The 19832-nt window shown below is 43.2% G+C and overlaps 1 protein-coding gene across 1 annotated transcript in view; it reads left to right on the top strand.

Moving 5' to 3' along the window:
• elp2 (elongator acetyltransferase complex subunit 2) overlaps positions 1-19419 on the top strand; it is a 139226-nt gene extending 119807 nt beyond the window's left edge. Inside the window, exons 18-22 of the mRNA XM_033042787.1 lie at positions 2457-2649; positions 9930-10051; positions 11934-12073; positions 13279-13392; positions 17775-19419. Coding sequence (XP_032898678.1) covers positions 2457-2649; positions 9930-10051; positions 11934-12073; positions 13279-13392; positions 17775-17931 — 726 coding nt within the window. The 3' untranslated portion in view covers positions 17932-19419. The remainder of the gene's footprint in view (positions 1-2456; positions 2650-9929; positions 10052-11933; positions 12074-13278; positions 13393-17774) is intronic.
• Positions 19420-19832: the final 413 nt, after the last annotated feature.

A 19832-nucleotide genomic window follows, 5' to 3' on the forward strand; every position in this document is an offset into this window, starting at 1 on the left:
CCTCCTGGCCCTTGACAGCCTGTAATTGAAGATCCTCTGTTCCCTAGTTAGATTCCTCTGTGGATATGGCTTCATAATCCAGGGCCGTAGTGCAAAGGCTTCATCAGCAACCATCGCATATGGGATGTCCGGGCTGTCTTCTCCTGGCAGACGTTCTGGATCAGGCATGCCTGCTGTTCCACCTTCCATTTTCTTTCCAAGCCAGGTTTCTTTCCAAATCCGGCCATCACCAACACTTCCAGGTGTGCCCACATCCACATACAGGAAGTTGTAGTTATAATCAACCACCGCCATGAGTACAATTGAGTGGAATTTCTTGTAATTGAAATAATTTGAGCCACCTCCGGGTGGTTTACGAATTGCCACATGCTTGCCATCCAAAGCCCCACATGTGTGAGCAAAGTCCCACCTGTTTTCAAACCCCAGTGCAACTCTCTTCCACGCATCTGGTGTACTGGGGCATTCCATCACTTCAGCTGAATAAAATTGGATGATCGCCTCACAGGTTTCTCTGACAATACCACAGATGCTGTTGGTGGCGACAAGAAAGTTGTAAGATAGACTTTTATAAGAATCGCCTGAGGCCAAGTAGCGGAGGGTGATTGCTATGCGCAACCCTGGTTCCAATGCCTTTCTCATTACAGTGTCAGTCTTCTTCAGCAGAGGTCCCAAATTATTCTTTAACTCATTAAGGAGCTCGGGTGAAATTCTGACAAAGTTTTTGAATGCACTTTTATCCTCTTCGCACAGCACATTAAGCAGTTGCTCATATTGTCCAAATTGAGGTCTCCGTTGAAACATGGGCTTAACCCAGTGAGACTTCCTCTTAATTCTCTTTTTAATTAATCTCACCCTTCTGCCTTCACGCAAGCGTTTTCGATGCACATGTTGCGCTAATGCACACAGCGCGTCAATGAAAATAACAACCAGCCTGTACTCGAACCAACTTTGTATAGGCATGTCTGCAAATGAGCCAATTCTACGAACGGAGGATATTTATATAGTGTGTGGAAAAAAGTGACTTCATTTGTGCCACGTGATTAACTACACTACAGTCCACGATGTTCATTCACGATTAACGGGAAAGATCGGGAGACGGACAAGTCACTCGCACAAATGACAGAATTGCCGAGTACCGTGGGAACTCTTTATCTACCCCCCGTTATATCGTGCGGAACTCGTGCTGGACCACGACCACTTCACTCTTGTGACATCTTGCGTCAGGTCGCACCGTGAGAACCGGCCATTAGTGTTTTCCACTTGAGCCCTGCAGCGTGTTGAGTACAAATACATAGCTTGCAGAAAATTTACTGTTCAAACTGCATCGTTATAACAATTTACATATAAACTAATAATTTGATGTTGCATGTCCACCCGTTTTTCTTTTAAATTCGCTCCAGTCCCACACCTCTTTTAAACTCACAGGGGCTCATTTCTTCTGAATTTAAACTCAACTGGTTGGAAACTACTGAGTAAAATCTTAAAAGTAAATTAAAAGGTAATTAGTGTATTAATAGAAGATATCCAATAGTCCAGAATATCTGCCAATCCGGAATCATCAAATCACTCGGGTGCCAGATTATTGTATCTGATTATTTATTTAATTTGTGAACCAATTTTTTGCATCAGCTCATTTGTTATCACATTGCCATAATTTCCAAAATGACTGTAAAGACTAACTGTGATCCTGGAGTAACTCGGCGGGCCAGGCAGCAACTCTGGGGAAAAGGAATAGGTGACGTTTCGGGTTGAAACCTTTCTTCTTCAGAAGAATGGTCTGAAGAAGAGTTCTGAACCAAAACATCACCTGTTCCTTTTCTCCAGAGATGCTGCCTGACCTGCTGGGTTACTCCAACATTTTGTGTCTATCTTTGGTGTAAACCAGCATCTGCAGTTCCTTCCTACACTAACAGTGATCTTTGTTGACAAGGGAACACTGATGTCCTCTCGCGCTAATAATGTATTCATTGATCTCTCAATTAGGCTAGCTTCTTAAACTGTCCTTTAGTGGGATGTGAATATTCTCTGTTTCTTCTTAAAGTAATTGGACACATCTTGGTTAGCAGGCATGGGATCAAATTACTTACTTTCGTTGAAACAAACAGTGCCATTCCATTAACTGGCCTGCCTCTCTTTATGTATCAATGGTTGCTCAACTCTCTAACAAAAACATGCAGATCATTGCTTTTGAAAGCAGGCCATTTAAGTATAACTTCATCCCAATTTTTTTTCTGTGAAGAATAAGAATACATATCTCAAAATTGACAGGACCAGTTTTCTTGAAAATTTAAATATGTGTAATGGAGATGTAGTGGTATGACAGATATTATTAGTTTCTGTCTCAAGTTACTGATACTCAATGAGTTTTATTTTATGAAGAAAGACTGTTCAGTTTTCTTTGTGTACAATAAGCCTAAAGGTTTTTGTTTAAATCTTTCATGACATTTCGTGCACAGGCCTCCAAGGTGGAACATGCCGCAATTATTTTGTGGAGTACATCGAATTGGAAACAGCTACTTAGTTTGCCGTTGCACAGCCTGACCATCACTCAGTTGGCGTTTTCACCAAATGACCGATTCTTGTTGGCAGTTTCACGAGACCGAACCTGGTCTCTCTGGAAGCAACGTGAAGTGGCTGAATCTAATACGGGTAAGAATGAAACATAATCATCAGGATTTATCTGGTAGAATTACAATAAATTTAAAGTAACTGAAACTTCAATAATCTGAGGTCCAATTTGTTTACAATACTGTATGTGTTTGAGTTTTGCTATTTATGAGAGCTTTTCATTGCAGGAATAAATGTTTTTGATGTTCTTACAGTTCTGACTTGGCCATTGGCATGCTTTCAATTTCCTTTTGCGGATCAGGCCAATTATCTGATTTTGGGGTGTGGAAAGCCCATTGGACCAGCATAGCCTACAGAAAGTTCCCTGACAGATGTGGGAAATGGAGAGGCAAGGCCTTGACATTAGTTGGGGCATCAAATGTTATGGGGAGAGCACAGGAGAATGGGCTTGGAAGGGAAAAATAGATCTACCTTGATTAAATGGCAGGGCTAGACTCGATGGGCCTAATGGCCTTATTCTGCTCCTAGATCTTATTGCCAAATTAGTGACCATGGGCAGCATCCCTCTGAGCAAATTTATGGTCACGTCCCACCCAGGTGCTTTGGAACGAGATATATCTGATGAGATATGTCGCAAAATTTGTGAGAAGCAGTTTGAGTTTAGTTTATTGTCACCAGTGAAAAGCTTTTGTTGCATGCTAACCAGTCATCAGAAAGACAATACATGATTACCAACTTCCTTAGAAGGCTTAGGAAGTTTGGCATGTCCCCGACAACTCTCAGCAACTTCTGCAGATGCATCATAGAAAGCATTTGATCAGGATACATCACATCTTGTTTTGGGAACAGCTCCATAGAAGACCGCAAGAAATTGTAGCGAATTGTGGACGCATCCCAGGCCATCACACAAACCAACATCCCTTCTATTGATTCCATTTATACTTCAAGCTGCCTCGGCAAGGCCAGCAGTATAATCAAGGACAAATCACACTCTGGCCACTCCCTCCTTTCCCCACTCCCATCAGGCAAAAGGTATAGAAGTGTGAAAACTCACACCACCAGATTCACAGACAGTTTCTTCCCAGCTGTTATCAGGCTACTTAATCATCCTACCACAACCAGAGAGCAGTGCTGAACAACTATCTGCCTCTGATGTCCCTCGGACTGTCCTTGACTGGACTTTGCTGGCTTTACCTTGCACTAAACGTTATTCCCTTATCATGTATCTGTACACTGTAAATGAATCAATTGTAATCATGTATTGTCTTTCTGCTGACTGATTAGCAACAAAAAATATTTTCACTGTACCTCGGTACACGTGACAATTAACTAAACTGAAACTACAATCGAGCCATCCACAGTGTATCGATAAATGATAAAGAGAATAACGTTTAGTGCAAAATAAAGTCAGGTGAAGTCTGATCATAGATAGTCCGAGGATTTCCAATGAGGTAGATAGTAGCCCCAGTTGTTCAGTTCCCTGATAGCAGCTGGGGAAAAAGCTGTCCCTGAATCTGGAGGTGTTTTTTCACACTTCTATACATCTTGCTTGATGGGAGAGGGGAGAAGAGGGAGTGGCCGGGTTGTAACTCGTCCTTGATTTTGCTGGTGGCCTTGCCAAAGCAGCGTGAGTTGTAAATGAGGATTAGTTTGTGTGATGGTCTGGGCTGCGTCCACAATTCTTTGCAATTTTGTGCAGTCTTGAATGGAGCTGTTCCCAAACCATGTGAAGCATTCCAATAAAATGCTTTCTGTGGCACATCTGCAGAAGTTAGTGAGAGTTGTTTGGGACATGCCAAACATCTTAAGCTTTTTGAAGAAATTGTGGCATTGATGTGCTTTCTTGGGCATTGCTTCAATATGGGTGGTCCAGGACAAGTTGGTGGTGATATTTACACCAAGGAATTGGAAGCTTTCAACCATCTCTACTTTGGCGCTGTCAATACAAACTGGAGTATGTGTACCGCTTTGCTTCCTGAAGTCGATCACTATCTCCTTTGTCTTGCTGACATTGTATGCAAGGTTGTTGTCACAAAGTTCTCAATCTCCTTCCTCTACTCAGTCTCGTCATTTGTTTGATATCTGGCCCACAAAGGTGGTGTTGTCTCCAAATTAGTAAATGGTGGTGTAGCGCTGGAGCTACTGCCTTGCAGCGCTAGAGATCCAGGATTGATCCTGACTGCGGGTGCTATCTGTACGTAGTTTGTATGTTCTCCCTGTGACCTGTGTGGGTTTTCTCTGGTCTCCTCCTACATTCCAAAGACGTACAGGTTTGTAGGTTAATTGGCTTTGTATAAATGTAAATTGTCCCTTAGTGTTAATGTCGAGGGATCGCTGGTCGATGCGGATTCGGGGCCGCAGAGCCTGTTTCCGAATTGTGTCTCTAAACTAAACTAAACTAAACTAAAATTGGATTTGTACTTGGATGGGATAATAGTGTTAAAAGCAGGGGAGTAGATTGCTGAGTCTGTGACAAAGAGTTTTCCACAGGTGAGGTACGAGAAGGCTGGAGGATGTTTAATGTTCCTTTCTTTTAGAAGAGCAGCAGCAATAATCCTGGTAACTACAGGCTGGTGAGTCTCACGTCAGTGGTAGGATAATTATTGGAACAAATTGTAGGGATAGGATTTATTCGAATTTGGAAAAGCAAGAAGTGATAAGGAAGCGTCAGCATGCTTTTCTGTGAGGTAATTCCTGCCTCACGAATTTGATGGTTTTTGAGGATGGATGAAAGCAGGGCATTATCTGTCTGTAATTTCCTGCAACATTTGACATGGTCCCGAATGGTTGACTGGTCCAGAAGGATAAGACACATGGTATCCATGTCATGCTAATTATGTCCAAAATTGGTTTGGTAATAGTGGTAGTTTCCCTTTCTGATTATATGTCTGTGACCTGTGGTATGCAGCAGGAATCAGTGCTGGGTTCTTTGCTGTGTGTGATATTTATGTAGCAGGTACGATTAGTAAGTTTGTGAATGACACAAAAATTCATGGTGATTTGAATAGAAAAAAAAGGTGTCAGCCTACAGCAGGATGTAGATCAGCTGGAAAGTTGGACAGAGTTTTGGAAGATGGCATTTAATCCTGACAAATGCGAGCTGATGCATTTTGGTTAAATATGGGTAAAGAGAAATGGATGGATGATGTTTTGGGTTGAGACCTTTCTTCAGACTGATGGTGTAGGAGGAAGAAAGCTGGAAAAGAGAGGTAGGAGCAGGACATAGCCTGACAATTCATGAGATGGGTATGGGCGAGGGGGTTGTGTTTGGTAGATGAGTGGAATTAGTGACAAATGCTAGAGGTGAAATGGAGACAAAAAAACATCAGATAAGGAAGGAAGACGAGGAGTGAGATGTAAACCAGAGTAAGGAATATGGATGGAAGGGGACAGGGGGAGGGAAGAATGTACTATGTCATTCTATGACTCAGGTACTTTAGGTAATGCTGGCTGAAGGGCAGAGTTTTCATACGTCAAAAAGTTGAGTTAGATGTAAAAGTTCAACATTTTAAAGTAAAGTAGCCTTTATTGTCATTCAGACCTTGCGGGGGGACCTTGATAGTCATATAGGATGACATATCCAATACATTTCCATCTAGAGCTTACACTCAATCCAGGCTTTTCCCCTTTTAAGTTTTATTGTGTCAACTCACCTTTACATTTTGCTGAATTACATTTTGCCAATGTTCATTGTTGCAAGGATGGAAATTTGCCATTTTGACCTTGAAATCGTGTTGCCTTACAGCAAATTAGAAAGACACTTTATGGAAATGATATGCACTGTAATAGTAATTTCTTATAGACAATAGACAATAGGTGCAGGAGTAGGCCATTCGGCCCTTCGAGCCAGCACAACCATTCAGTGTGATCATGGCTGATCATCCACAATCAGTACCCCGTTCCTGCCTTCTCCCCATATCCCATGACTCTCTATCTTTAAGAGTGTGCGGACGTGGCGCCGACAGACAAGAAGCCGTAGCCAAAGAACCGAATAGAAACGAGGCCGAAACGCCAATGAACCGAAAGAGTCCGAAGACGAAACACCTACTAACCGAAAGGATGGGACGCCTAAATGCAAACTAACCGAAAGGGCGAGACGCCTAAACGCCAACGAACCGAAAGCGTCCGGGTACCATCTTTAAGAGCCCTATCAAGCTCTCTCTTGAAAGCATCCAGAGAACCGGCCTCCACCGCCCTCTGAGGCAGAGAATTCCACAGACTCACAACTCTCTGTGTGAAAAAGTATTTCCTCATCTCCGTTCTAAATGGCTTACCCCTTATTCTTAAACTGTGGCCCCTGGTTCTGGACTCCCCCAACATCGGGAACATGTATCCTGCCTCTAGCGTGTCCAAACCCTTAATAATCTTACATGTTTCAATAAGATAGCCTCTCATCCTTCTAAATTCCAGAGTATACAAGCCCAGCCGCTCTATTCTCTCAGCATATGACAGTCCCGCCATTCCGGGAACCTACGCTACACTCCCTCAATAGCAAGAATGTTCTTCCTCAAATTAGGGGACCAAAACTGCACACAATACTTCAGGTGTGGTCTCACTAGGGCCCTGTACAACTGCAGAAGGACCTCTTTGCTACTATACTCAACTCCTCTTGTTATGAAGGTCAACATGCCATTTGCTTTCTTCACTGCCTGCTGTACCTGCATGCTTACTTTCATTGACTGATGAACAAGGACCCCCAGATCCTGTTGCACTTCCTCTTTTCCCAACATGACACCATCTGCCTTCCTGTTTTTGCTACCAAAGTGGATAAGCTCACATTTATCCACATTAAACTGCATCTGCCATGCATCTGCCCACTCCCCCAACCTGTCCAAGTCACCCTGCATTCTCATAGCATCCTCCTCACAGTTCACACTGCCACCCAGCTTTGTGTCGTCTGCAAATTTGCAATTTAAGATTTCTGAGCAATTGCAAGCGTTTCTTGAATCCTTCTGCTCTGATACCACGGTGGAAATCTTGTGGATATAGCTTTTATAGCCATCAGATAGATACATGCAGATCCCATGCACTGAACCTAGAACAAGCTGAGTGGCATATGGTGCCAAATCTATCACTAAGCTCTATTGCTGATTCCTAACTACATGGCTCTCATTCGGCACCATTACATGGGGGAGAACATGTCAAACTCTCAGCAGACAGACCTGATATCAAATGTGAATCGCATTTGATCTCATTGGGGATTCTAACTACATGGCATAGGGGCTGTTTAGAAGGGTGTTTTTTTCTTTAGTTTAGTTTAGAGATACAGCATGGAAACAGACCAGACCAGTCTGAAGAAGGGTTTCGGCCTGAAACGTTGCCTATTTCCTTCGCTCCATAGATGCTGCTGCACCCGCTGAGTTTCTCCAGCATTTTTGTGTACTTCGATTTTCCAGCATCTGCAGTTCCTTCTTAAGCTACATCCTGCATGTCTTTGGAGGAAACCAAAGCTCCCTGAGAAAACCCATGCAAGTCACGGAAAGAACGTACAAACTCCAAACAGACCAACTGTAGTCAGGATCGAACCTAGGTCTCTGGCAGTGTAAGGCAACATCTCTACTGCTGTGCCACAGTCCCACCCTCTTAATTATTTTGCTTTAGTTTAATATAATTATTATTTTTGTATAATCTTTGTGTGTTTAATCTTGCGGGTTTGTTTCAAAACTGTCTCTGGAGACGATTAAAAACTTTTAAAGTCCTCAGCTTTAAATTCTGACAACGTCTGTCAAGGGGTGTTTTGGAGTTTTGCCACAAAAGTCCTTGTTGCAATTAAACCTTGCCTAACTTAATGCATAGGACCTGTGGGATAGAACCTGTGCATCAGGTCAGGGAGGTGTACGGTTGTGGCTACAGCGAGCAGCTGTTTTACATTGTGAGTCAGGCACAATATTGCCACATTAACTTGGTCCATAAATATATTGACGTTATGCCAATAAGTAATGATAGTTTATTTTTAAAAGGATTCTTGTTGATTCGCATTTGTTGATGGTAGATCTATGCATATAGTTAATGTATTATTGGTGAACTAGGCATATGGCATTGCTTGCCTCCATAAATTGGAGCTTTGAATATAAAAGTTGAAATGTTATGTTACTACTTTACAAAACACCAGTTTGATTGTACTTGGAGTACCGTGTGCAGATCTGGTTGGCACAACATAGGAAGGATGTGCTTGTGCTGGAGAAGGCCGAGAGGAAATTTACCAGGATGTTGCTTTGAGTGGATAACATTAGTTATGGGGACAGATTACAGAGAATATGTTTGTTTTTCCTGGAACAGAAGAGGGTAAGGGATGAGTTGAAACAAGGAACTGCAGATGCTGGATTACAAAATGTTGGAGTAACTCAGCAGGTCAGGCAGCAGGTCTGGAGAACATTTTAGGTGACATTTTTGGTTGGGACCCTTCTTCAGAATAAAGTAAGGGATGACCTGATATATATTTTTAGAGGTATAAATAAATGGGGAGGTAGTCAGAATCCTTTTCCCATGGTGGGGGTATCAAAAACAAGAGGTAAAACAAACCAAAGAACATTAAAACAAACTTTTAACAAACTAAAAAATAACAAAAAGAAAGAAAATACGAACAGACTGTCGGCAAGGCAGCCATCTCCCCGGTGCCCCTGGTGGTCATATAAGCACGGATGTGGTGGACAGAGGGGCCTATTTCTGTACTGTATAATTCTGTGACTTTATTAATAATTTCATTTTTTTATTCATCCTATTTTTTGACATTTATTTACTGTATATATACTTAGTTCTTAATATCCATAATGTGAGTAACTTGGAAAAAGAATAAATGCCAGAGTGATCGCTTGTGCATCTCAGCAACATATAGAACTGAGATTTTCAAATAAAAAGTGCCCAGACTTTTTTTTTAAAATCATGGTTTCTTTTGAATGTTCTGTGTGTATTTGAGTGACATCTTTCCCCAAAGTTTACTTTTATCACCCTTGCCTTAATGCATTTCAAATCAAATATGTATGTGTTCATGTAATGTTGAGGAAACCACTCAAAATCCAGATCCAAGCTCATTGGACACTTGGTTATAAAAATGATAATGGTTAAAAAAAATGTCTAGATTGCCAAGTGAATCAAGTCAAGGATATTTAATTATCACATGTACCGACAATGGAACAATAAAATTATTATTTGCAGCAGCTTAACAGGCTTGTAAACACCATACATACAGTATAGATAATATATAATAACTTTTTATTTAAAAAAATTAATAAGCATAATACTAACGCAAAAATAGAAATCCTTACTCCAACCACAGTCCATAGAAGTTGCATTCTGTAGTGAGTACTTAAAAGAGGAGCTGGTGGCTTTTATATACAGTATTCTATGTTGTTTGTTTTCAGATCCTTTTTTCTCCCTCTTCGCGCACACTGATAAAAATAACGCTATCCACAGCCGAATTATTTGGTCATGTGACTGGACTTTTAACAGCAAGTACTTTGTCACTGGGAGTCGTGACAAGAAGGTGAGTAATCAGATCAGGTACAGTTATGTTTGTTAAGCGATTGGTCAGAATACTTGTAGGAAGCAACTGCAGTTGCTGGTTTGAACTAAAGATAGACACAAAATGCTGGAGTAACTCGGCGGGACAGGCAGCATCTCTGGATAGGAATGGGTGACGTTTCGGGTCGAGACCCGATGAAGTCTGAAGAAGGGTCTTGACCCGAAACATCAACCATTCCTTCTATCCAGAGATGCTGTCTGTCCTGCTGAGTTACTCCAGAATTTTGTGCCTGTAGTCAGAATACTTGCTGCAGTACCACCAGAACATGAGTGGTTTTAAACAAGCATTTGTGTAATGGGCCTGTCCCATTTAGCCGAGTTTTTGGGTGATTACTGGCGACTACCACAAAATTTTCAACATGTTGAACATTTTTCAGCAACAGTGGTGACAATATTTGCTGTCGTAGGTGCTGTCATGGGTTGTCGCCAGGTGTCGTAGGTGAATTCCATTAAAACTAGTCCCTGGCAGTCGCCTAAGTGGGACAGGCCCGTGAGGATTTTTGTTGTGAATTAGTACATTTGGTCTATTATTTTAATTTTATTGATGCTTCATAAACTGGCTCTGGAATATAATTGGCATGGATCTGGAATATGTTTGTGTACTGGAGTTTAAGACAAAGAAATCAATGAGTGAAGTTAACAAATAAATAATTGAGCTGCTCTGCCTGTAATGTTAACTTTACAGATAACGCTTGACCTGCAGTGTTTTAGCTGTATATTATGCTTATATCATACATTGGTGAGGCCACAATTTTCAACACATTGTGTACAGTTATGGTCAGCCTGTTGTTATAGGAAAGAGGTTGTTAAGCTGGAAAGGGTGCAGAAAATATTTACAAGGATGTTGCCAGGACTCGAGAGCCTGAGCTACAGGGCAAGGTTGAGCAGGCTACAACTTTATTCCATGGAGTGCAGAAGGATAAGGGATGATCATATAGAGGTGTACAAGATCATGAAGGGAATAGATAGGGTAATTGCCCAGAGTCTTTTATGCTGAGTTGAGGAATCAAGAACCAGAGGACATAGGTTTAAGGTGAGGGGGGAAAGATTTTTTAGGAACCTGAGGGCCAACTTTTTTTTTACACAAAGGGTGGTGGGTGTATGGAACGAGCTGCCTGAGGGGGTTGTTGAGGCAGGTACTATCACAACATTTAAAAGACATTTGGACAGGTACATTGAAAGGATACATTTAGAAGGATAAGGGCCAAACGCTGGCAGGTGAGACTAGTGTAGATGGGCCATGTTAGTCGGCATTAGCAAGTCTGGCTAAAGGACCTGTTTCCATGCTCTTTGACTCTATGTGTGTCATATAGAAGGATCGAAATATGTGATTATTTGTAATATAGAGTAACACTATGTTCTTTGGCAAAACATAAGCTGAAATATTTTTGAAGGCAAAGTTCCAGTGAGTTTTCAATTATCACTATGCGGCATGGTGGCGCAGTGGTAGAGTTGCTGCCTTACAATGCCGAGACCCGGGTTTGATCCCAACAGGTGCTGTCTGTACAGAGTTTGTACATTCTCTCCGTGACCGCGTAGGTTTTTTCAGAGATCTTCGGTTTCCTCCCACATTACAAAGACGTATGGGTATGTAGGTAAATTGGCTTGGTAAGTGTAAAAATTGTCCCTAGGATAGTGTTAATATGTGGGGATCGCTGGTCGGTGAGGACCCAGTGGGCCGAAGAGCCTGTTTCCGCGCTGTATCTCTAAACTAAACTGCCTTAAAATATCAATTTTTAATATTCAGACAAAGTCTATCTTAAACTCTCAGATTGTATTCATTTTCACCCAAATGTTCTCAATCTTCTCAGTAAATAGTTTGTTGTTTTCACTTTGCTTGCTAGCTGGTTGTGTGGGGTGACGTGGATTCAGCTGGAAGAAGTGAAGAAAATCCTGGTGTTGTTCGACCGTGTTCCTCAGTGTTGGATGTAGGGGATGCAGTGACAGCTGTTAGCTTTAACTCTGTTACAAGTCTAGATGGGAGGTATGTAATAAGTTGATATTATACCTGCACCTCAATCAGTGACTGCCAGTCAACGGTTGTGAAGAAAATGTGCAGTTGTGAAGGATGATTGTCATTAGGAAATGTATTTGATGCCTAACTATCCTCTTTGGCTTTCTTGTCACATTCACATGTAAATTTCTTCCTTCTTAGATGCTAAGGGGGTACAAAAGCTATTTTCATTTCAACACTCCAGCTCTTTGTTTTACTTATTTCAAATCCTTCTCCTTAAAATCATATGAAATATGTGCTTGTTATGTCTTGAGTGTTCTGAATCAAATCCCTCTCAAATCCTCCTCAGGCAAAGTAATTTATTTTCATACCACATCTCGTGATCTTTCAGTATTTACAAACTAAGTCTTCAAATGTTGACATGTTAATTGTCTTCACAAGTTCTTTAAAAGCTGCAAGGAATTAGTGTATTATTCCCGTGACATATCTCAGGAAATGAAAATTAATAATTTTACTTTTGGCACCTAAAAATTCACACTGTGTTGGATGTTAATCCCCATGGAAGGAAACAGGGAAAGTGCCATAAGGGTAGCTTGAATTCTGACTATCATTCAAAGATGTGTTTTAATTGACAGGATTGATTTTGAAAATAGGGTGTCACAATGTTCATTGCAGCCAAGATTTTAATTAATAACAGCCTTTGCATCAACCAATAACCATGAAAAAAAGGTGTGGGAATTTTCAGCCAGCCCTCAAATGCCAAAGGAATATGTGTGTTCCTTTTGTTCTCTTGGTTAGATTAACTGTTATTTCAGGTGAAAATAAGAGTCTAACCTTTCAATGGCAACATATTTAGCAGTGATTCACACTTAATGAGCATGCCAGGCAGTGAGACAGAAGACTATGTATTCTAAACAAATGTTAAATCCACCAAAAGCTTTACGTTGTTATATCGTTGACGTAAGAGTAATTGATTGATGTTGATGTGATTTCCAAAGAATGATGTTTGAATTTTAATTAATCATATCATGCTATGAGCGCTTGTTTTAATTATGCAATATACAAATATATGATTGATGCATTAATTAATAACTTTGGGTCAGTCGCATTAGTATTTCATCATATCTCTTTCTAAATACATTTTTGTTTCATGTTTTGGTAATGTTCAATGAAATTAGAATTGGCATGGTTTTCACACCTTATTGTTAAATTAGATATTCTTTTCTCTCTGGCAGCTATATTCTTGCAGTGGGTTTGGATTGTGGAGATATATTATTATACAAGTGGAAGCCAAATGTAAATCCATCAGCAAATATCGACTGGGTGAAATGTGTGAAACTGGACAAATCGTATCCTTTGTTTGAACTAATGTTATAGTTAACCTAGCTGTCAATGTTGCATTGCTGTTGCTACATTCCTCTGGATAGAACTTGAAATTCTTGGTTCTTGGTTTCTTGGGGCCTCCAAAATATTCCAAATGGAATTTAAACCTGGAACTTGGCTTAATTAGATTGAATATGGAATAAAATAAACTATTCTCTCAAGTGACTGATGAAGAAACAAGTAAGTGGAGTTGAATGATCCATTGCTTCTCGTTCCCACTTTAAGTAAGATAATCTTTGGGGAGAACCTGTTGTTGAATCTGTTTATGTACATAAGAAATGTAGCACAGTGGAGCTACTTGACTTCCGGTGCCATCTGTGTTATTGGGTATCATGGTTTCCCTACAATCCAAAGACAGGGTTTGATAGATTAATCACTCAATGTAAATTGCCTCTAGTGCAGTTGATGGAAAGGTGAGGAAAATAAAAAGGGAGAGTCAAGTAGGGTTGAGGTGACGGGTGCTTGGTGATGACTGTGGAATGGGTGCGCTGTAGGCCCGGTGCCCGTGCTGTTTGACTCACTGGCTTTAATAGCATACAAAATTACTGAACTTGTATTTTGCATTGTTACCTTGTCGTAGAAAGCTTGTACAGCTAAATTTAGCTTGTGACAAAGATATGCAAACCCTACACATTCCTTCTCTTGTCACCACATTCCTTCCCCCCTTCTTCTTACCAACTCAGTCATCCTGCTCTTTTCTCCTCCTCCTTAGGCTCATTCCTGAGTCCCACATTTACCTTTCATTCCCACCTTCCCCCTTTCCACCAATATCCCGCCCTCTGATTTTACATTTCACTTCTTACCTCATCTGACAACCTTTTGTCTCCTTTTCACCTCCACCCATCTGCCAATCACCAGCACCCCCCTCCCCCTCTAGAATCTACCTATTGCTTGCCAGGCATTGCCCCCTGCCCCCCTTACTCCAGTCTGACACGAGTATCAAGCAAAACGCGTGCCTGATCTTTTGAGATTTCCAGCATATGCAAGCTCCAGAACTTTAACAGATTGTTACTTTTTCTTGAGATACTAGATGTTGTATCTGCTTGACCAAGTTACTCTTGCAGTTAGTTTTTTTTGTTGCATATGTTACTTTTTCTAAGACTTTTGATCCGATTATTTATGTCTATGGAAGAAGGGAGGGGTAGCGGGAGTGGTGGAAGAGGGACGGGGGAGTGGTGGAACAGAGGGGTAGGGGAAGGGGTGGGGGAGAGAGGGGAAGGGAAGGGAAGGGAAGAGAGAGGGGTGGGGGAGGAAGAGGGGTGGGGTAAGGGGAGAGAAGTGGAAGAGTGGGGAGGGAGGGGTAGGGGGAGTGGTGGAAGAGGGACAGAGCGGTATGGGGGAGGGGGGTGGGGGGAGAGAGGGAAGGGGGTGGGGTAGAGAGGGAAGGGGGGTGGGGGAGAGAGGGATGGGTGGGAGAGGGAGAGGGGTGAGGAGAGGGAGACATAGAAATTAAGTGCAGGAGTAGGCCATTCGGCCCTATGAGCCTGCACCACCATTCAATATGATCATGGCTGATCATCCAACTCAGTATCCTGTACCTGCCTTCTCTCCATACCCCCTGATCCCTTTAGCCACAAGGGCCAGATCTAACTCCCTCTTAAATATAGTCAATGAACTGGCCTCAACTACCTTCTGTGCCAGTGAATTCCAGAGATTCACCACTCTCTGTGTGAAAAATGTTTTTCTCATCTCGGTCCTAAAAGGTTTACCCCTTATCCTTAAACTGTGACCCCTTGTTCTGGACTTCCCCAACATCTGGAACAATCTTCCTGCATCTAGCCTGTCCAACCCCTTAAGGATTTTGTAAGTCTATAAGATACCCCCTCAATCTTCTAAAATCTAGCGAGTACAAGCTGAGTCTATCCAGTCTTTATTCATATGAAAGTCCTGACATCCCAGGAATCAGTCTGGTGAGCCTTCTCTGTACTCCCACTATGGCAACAATGTCTTTGAGCATTGGGCATTGTGACATCACACGATGGAACGTTCACCAGGGGCTGGGGTTGCTTCTATGGGTGAGAAGCCAGTATTTTTTGAAATATTGGGGGGGGGGGGGGGGGGGGGCTGCGGCATCACACTCACATTAACCCCCCCCCAAACACACAGGTGGGGGGGGGGGGGTGAGAAGGGGGGAGGGAGGGGAGTGGAGGAGGAGGAAACGGGACAGATTTGGGAGAGAAAGGAGAGCGGGTTAGGGGGTGAGAGAGGGGGATGGGGAGAGAGATGTGGGGGAGGGGGGGATGGGGAGGGAGGGGGAGGGGGGAGGGAGGGTAGAGGGGTGGGGGGAGGGAGGGGAGAGGGGTGGGGGGAGGGAGGGGAAAGAGTGGGGAAGGGGGGAGAGAAGTGGAAGAGTGGGGAGGGAGGAGGAGAGGGGTAGGGTCTGTGAAAAATGTTTTTCTCATCTCGGTCCTAAAAGATTTACCCCTTATCCTTAAACTGTGACCCCTTGTTCTGGACTTCCCCAACATCTGGAACAATCTTCCAGCATCTTGCCTGTCCAACCCCTTAAGAATTTTGTAAGTTTCTATAAGATACCCCCTCAATCTTCTAAAATCTAGCGAGTACAAGCCGAGTCTATCCAGTCTTTCTTCATATGAAAGTCCTGACATCCCAGGAATCAGTCTGGTGAACCTTCTCTGTACTCCCTCTATGGCAACAATGTCTTTGAGCATTGGGCATTGTGACATCACACGATGGAACGTTCACCAGGGGCTGGGGCTGATTCTATGGGTGAGTAGCCAGTATTTTTTGAAATATTGGTGGGGGGGGGGCTGCGGCATCACACTCACATTAACCACCCCCCAAACACACAGGTGGGGGGAGGGGGGTGAGAAGAGGGGAGGGAGGGGAGAGGAGGAGGAGGAAACTGGACAGATTTGGGAGAGAAAGGAGAGTGGGGTAGGGGGTGAGAGAGGGGGATGGTGAGAGAAATGTGGGGGAGGGAGGGGATGGGGAGGGAGGGGAAGGGAGGGAGGGGAGAGGGGTGGGGGGAGAGAGGGGAAAGAGTGTGGAGGGGGTGGGGGAAGAGAAGTGGAAGAGTGCGGAGGGAGGGAGGGAGGGACGGGTAGAGGGGTAGCGGGAGTGGTGGAAGAGGAACAGAGGGGTAAGAGGAAGGGGTGGGGGAGAGAGGGAAAGGGAGGGGTGGGGGAGGGAGAGGGGTGGGGTAAGGGGAGAGAAGTGGAAGAGTGGGGAGGGAGGGGTAGGGGGAGTGGTGGAAGAGGGACAGAGGGGCAGGGGAGGGGGGCGGGGGAGAGAGGGAAGTGGGTGGGGTAGAGAGGGAAGGGGGGTGGGGGAGAGAGGGATGGGTGGGAGAGGGAGAGGGGTGAGGAGAGGGAAACATAGAAATTAAGTGCAGGAGTAGGCCATTCGGCCCTTTGAGCCTGCACCACCATTCAATATGATCATGGCTGATCATCCAACTCAGTATCCTGTACCTGCCTTCTCTCCATATCCCCTGATCCCTTTAGCCACAAGGGCCACATCTAACTCCCTCTTAAGTTCCGATTGGACATGTGTGAACATTGGGCATTGTGACATCACACAATGGAACGTTCACCATTGGCTGGGGCTCCTGCAAAGGCATATGTAAATGAATCCATTCCGATTGGACATCTGTGAGCATTGGGCATTGTGACATCACACGATGGAACGTTCACCAGAGGCTGGGGCTGGTGCTGGTGCTGCTTCTATGGGTGAGAAGCCAGTTTATTTTTGAAATATTTGGGGGGTGGGGGGGAAGGATTTGATTAAAAACGTGTACTTAAACACGACGAAATGTAATGAGGAGCGGATACTTAGAAAGAAAAGTGAAATCTCTACCGGAATGGAAAAGATGTCGGCGATTCTGCGTCTGGTTTCGGAGTTGCAGTGAATCAAGGGAAGAAATGCAGCCGGCAGCCATCCATGTAAATGGATCCATTCCGATTGGACATCTGCGAGCATTGGGCATTGTGATTGGACATCTGCGAGCATTGGGCATTGTGACATCACACGATGGAAACGAATCAAAAGGAAGAAAGGCAGCCGGACGGACGGCAGGCGACAGGCTAGATAGATAGACAGACAGACAGACAGACAGACAGACAGACAGACAGACAGACAGACAGACAGATGGATGCTAGGATTTGATCCCCCCTTTGACACAAAGCTGCGAATGGAAAGATAAATGGCTTTATGGTTAGAGACTGTGATTTACACTGTACTTTTGCCAAAATTGTCTCTCACATTTCACAGCACTGAATCAAAGTGCACTGATCATGAGTATTGGAAGTTACTCATAATTTTAAGATCCACATGACTATCACTAACTTGATTTCATATTTGTTTTCCTTAACCACGATGGTTTCAGACAATGCCATACCCTAACCGTGAAGCGACTGCGTTGGAGAGGACCTGTGGGGCGAGCAGGTTATAAAGATGAAGATGGCAGTGAATGGTTACAATTAGCAAGTTGTGGTGCTGATCATGGTATCAGTATTTTCAATATTAATCGATTGTCACTTTAAGTTAACGGAAAGGAATCCATATTCAGATTTGCTACATTCATGTGGGAAAGCATCTTCCAGCGAGCAGTAACAATGTGCTACTAATCTTATTCCGCAGATATAGTGTATATTGTGAGTTTGAACAACTGCAAGACAAATTGGGACAGAGGACAGTTTCATTAACTCATTTAAAAGTAAGGATTTGATATTCATGGGCATTCTCTGGCCAATGGTATTTCAATAACAGAACGCAGAATAGGGACAAGCCCAGCGGCCCACAGTATCTGCGCTAAACATGATGCCAGACCAATTCTTATCTGCGTGTACACAATCCATATCCCACCACATCCGTGCGCCTATCGAAAAGTCTCTTAAATGCCATTATCTAATAAGCCTCTACACCACTGTCTAAAAAAACTTTTCCTTTAAACTTCTCCCATAAAGGCAGGCCCTTAGGACTTTATGTTTCCATCCTGGGAAAATGGTTCTAACTGTCTATGCTTCTCATAACTTCATATACTTCTATCAGGACTCCCTTCCAGTGTTCCAGAGGAAACAATCCAAGGCTGTCCAATGTCTCCCTGTAGCAAATAACCCCTAAATTAAGTATCATTCTCCACTGCACTTTCTCCAAAGGCTCCATCCCGTATTGGGGCAACCAGAACTGAATGCAATTCTCCAAATGCAGCCTAACCAATGTCCTATTAAGCTGCATCTTGACTTGCTGACACTTGTACTCAATGCCCTGATTGATATGCACCATATGCCTTCTTTACTACTCCACCTACTTGTGTTGCCACTTTCAGGTAATCATGGACTTGGATTCCAAGATGCCTCTGCTGTTAAGTGTCTTGCCATTTATTGTATATTTTCCCCTTGCATTCGACCTCCAAAGTGCAACACCTTACCTTGCTCAGATTAAACGTCACATGCCATTTTACCACCTATGTGTGTTGCTGATCTATATCCTGCGGTATACATTGGCAGCCTTCCTCACAGTTTGTGACCCAAGCACTATTAGTGTCATCTGCAAATGTATCTACATTTATGTCCAACCTATTTATGTTTACGCTCGTCCTTTATATATAATCACAAACAGCAGAGGGCCATCACAGATCGCTGCAATACTCCAATGGTCACAGACCTCCAGCCTGAACCTTGTCCTTCCACCACAACCCTTCCATTTTATCAGTAAGGCAGTTCTGAATTCAAACGATCAAGTCATTGTTAATCCCATGCACCTTAATCTTCTGATCAGCCTATTATGAAGGACTTTATCAAATGCCTTACTAAAATCCATCACCTTCATTATCTCCTTTACAAACTCAATCACGTTAGTAAAACATGACCTGCCATGTACAAAGCTATGCTGACTGTCCCTAATCAAACCATTCTCTGCAAAATAGGATAACATTCTATTCAGAGGATTCCTCTTCAGTAGTTTCCCAGCCATTGATTTGAGGCTCACCAGCCTATGGATTCTCCTTACTTCAGATCAACAAAGAAACATACAAGATTTTGAACAAAAATAAAACTGCATGGGTTTCAAAATAATGTTCTCAAACATTTCATATAAATGTTAAGTAGAGCGAATAGGACGATGTTTCAATCCCTGTAGTAAGTCAGCACTCAGGGAGTGGTGTGGTAGGGTAGGTACGTCTTTGGGGTCATCAGGTGGGCACCCTCCTTCTTTGACGTTTCATTGATAAGCCCACAACGTCTCCAGAGGGCTCAACGGTGATACCTGGCGTCCCAGGTACACCCACCACAGTTCTATATTCCGCTTGGGGAGTCTGCAGCCTGCGGGCTTGAACATTGAATTCTCCCAATTTTGTTAGCCCCTGCTGTCTCCTCCCCTTCCTTAGCCCTCAGGCTGTCTTCTCCCATCCCCCAGCCCTCGGGCTCCTCCTCCTCCTTTTTCC

Source organism: Amblyraja radiata, chromosome 2 (genome assembly GCF_010909765.2).
Source record: "Amblyraja radiata isolate CabotCenter1 chromosome 2, sAmbRad1.1.pri, whole genome shotgun sequence".
Taxonomy (NCBI): Eukaryota; Metazoa; Chordata; class Chondrichthyes; order Rajiformes; family Rajidae; genus Amblyraja; species Amblyraja radiata.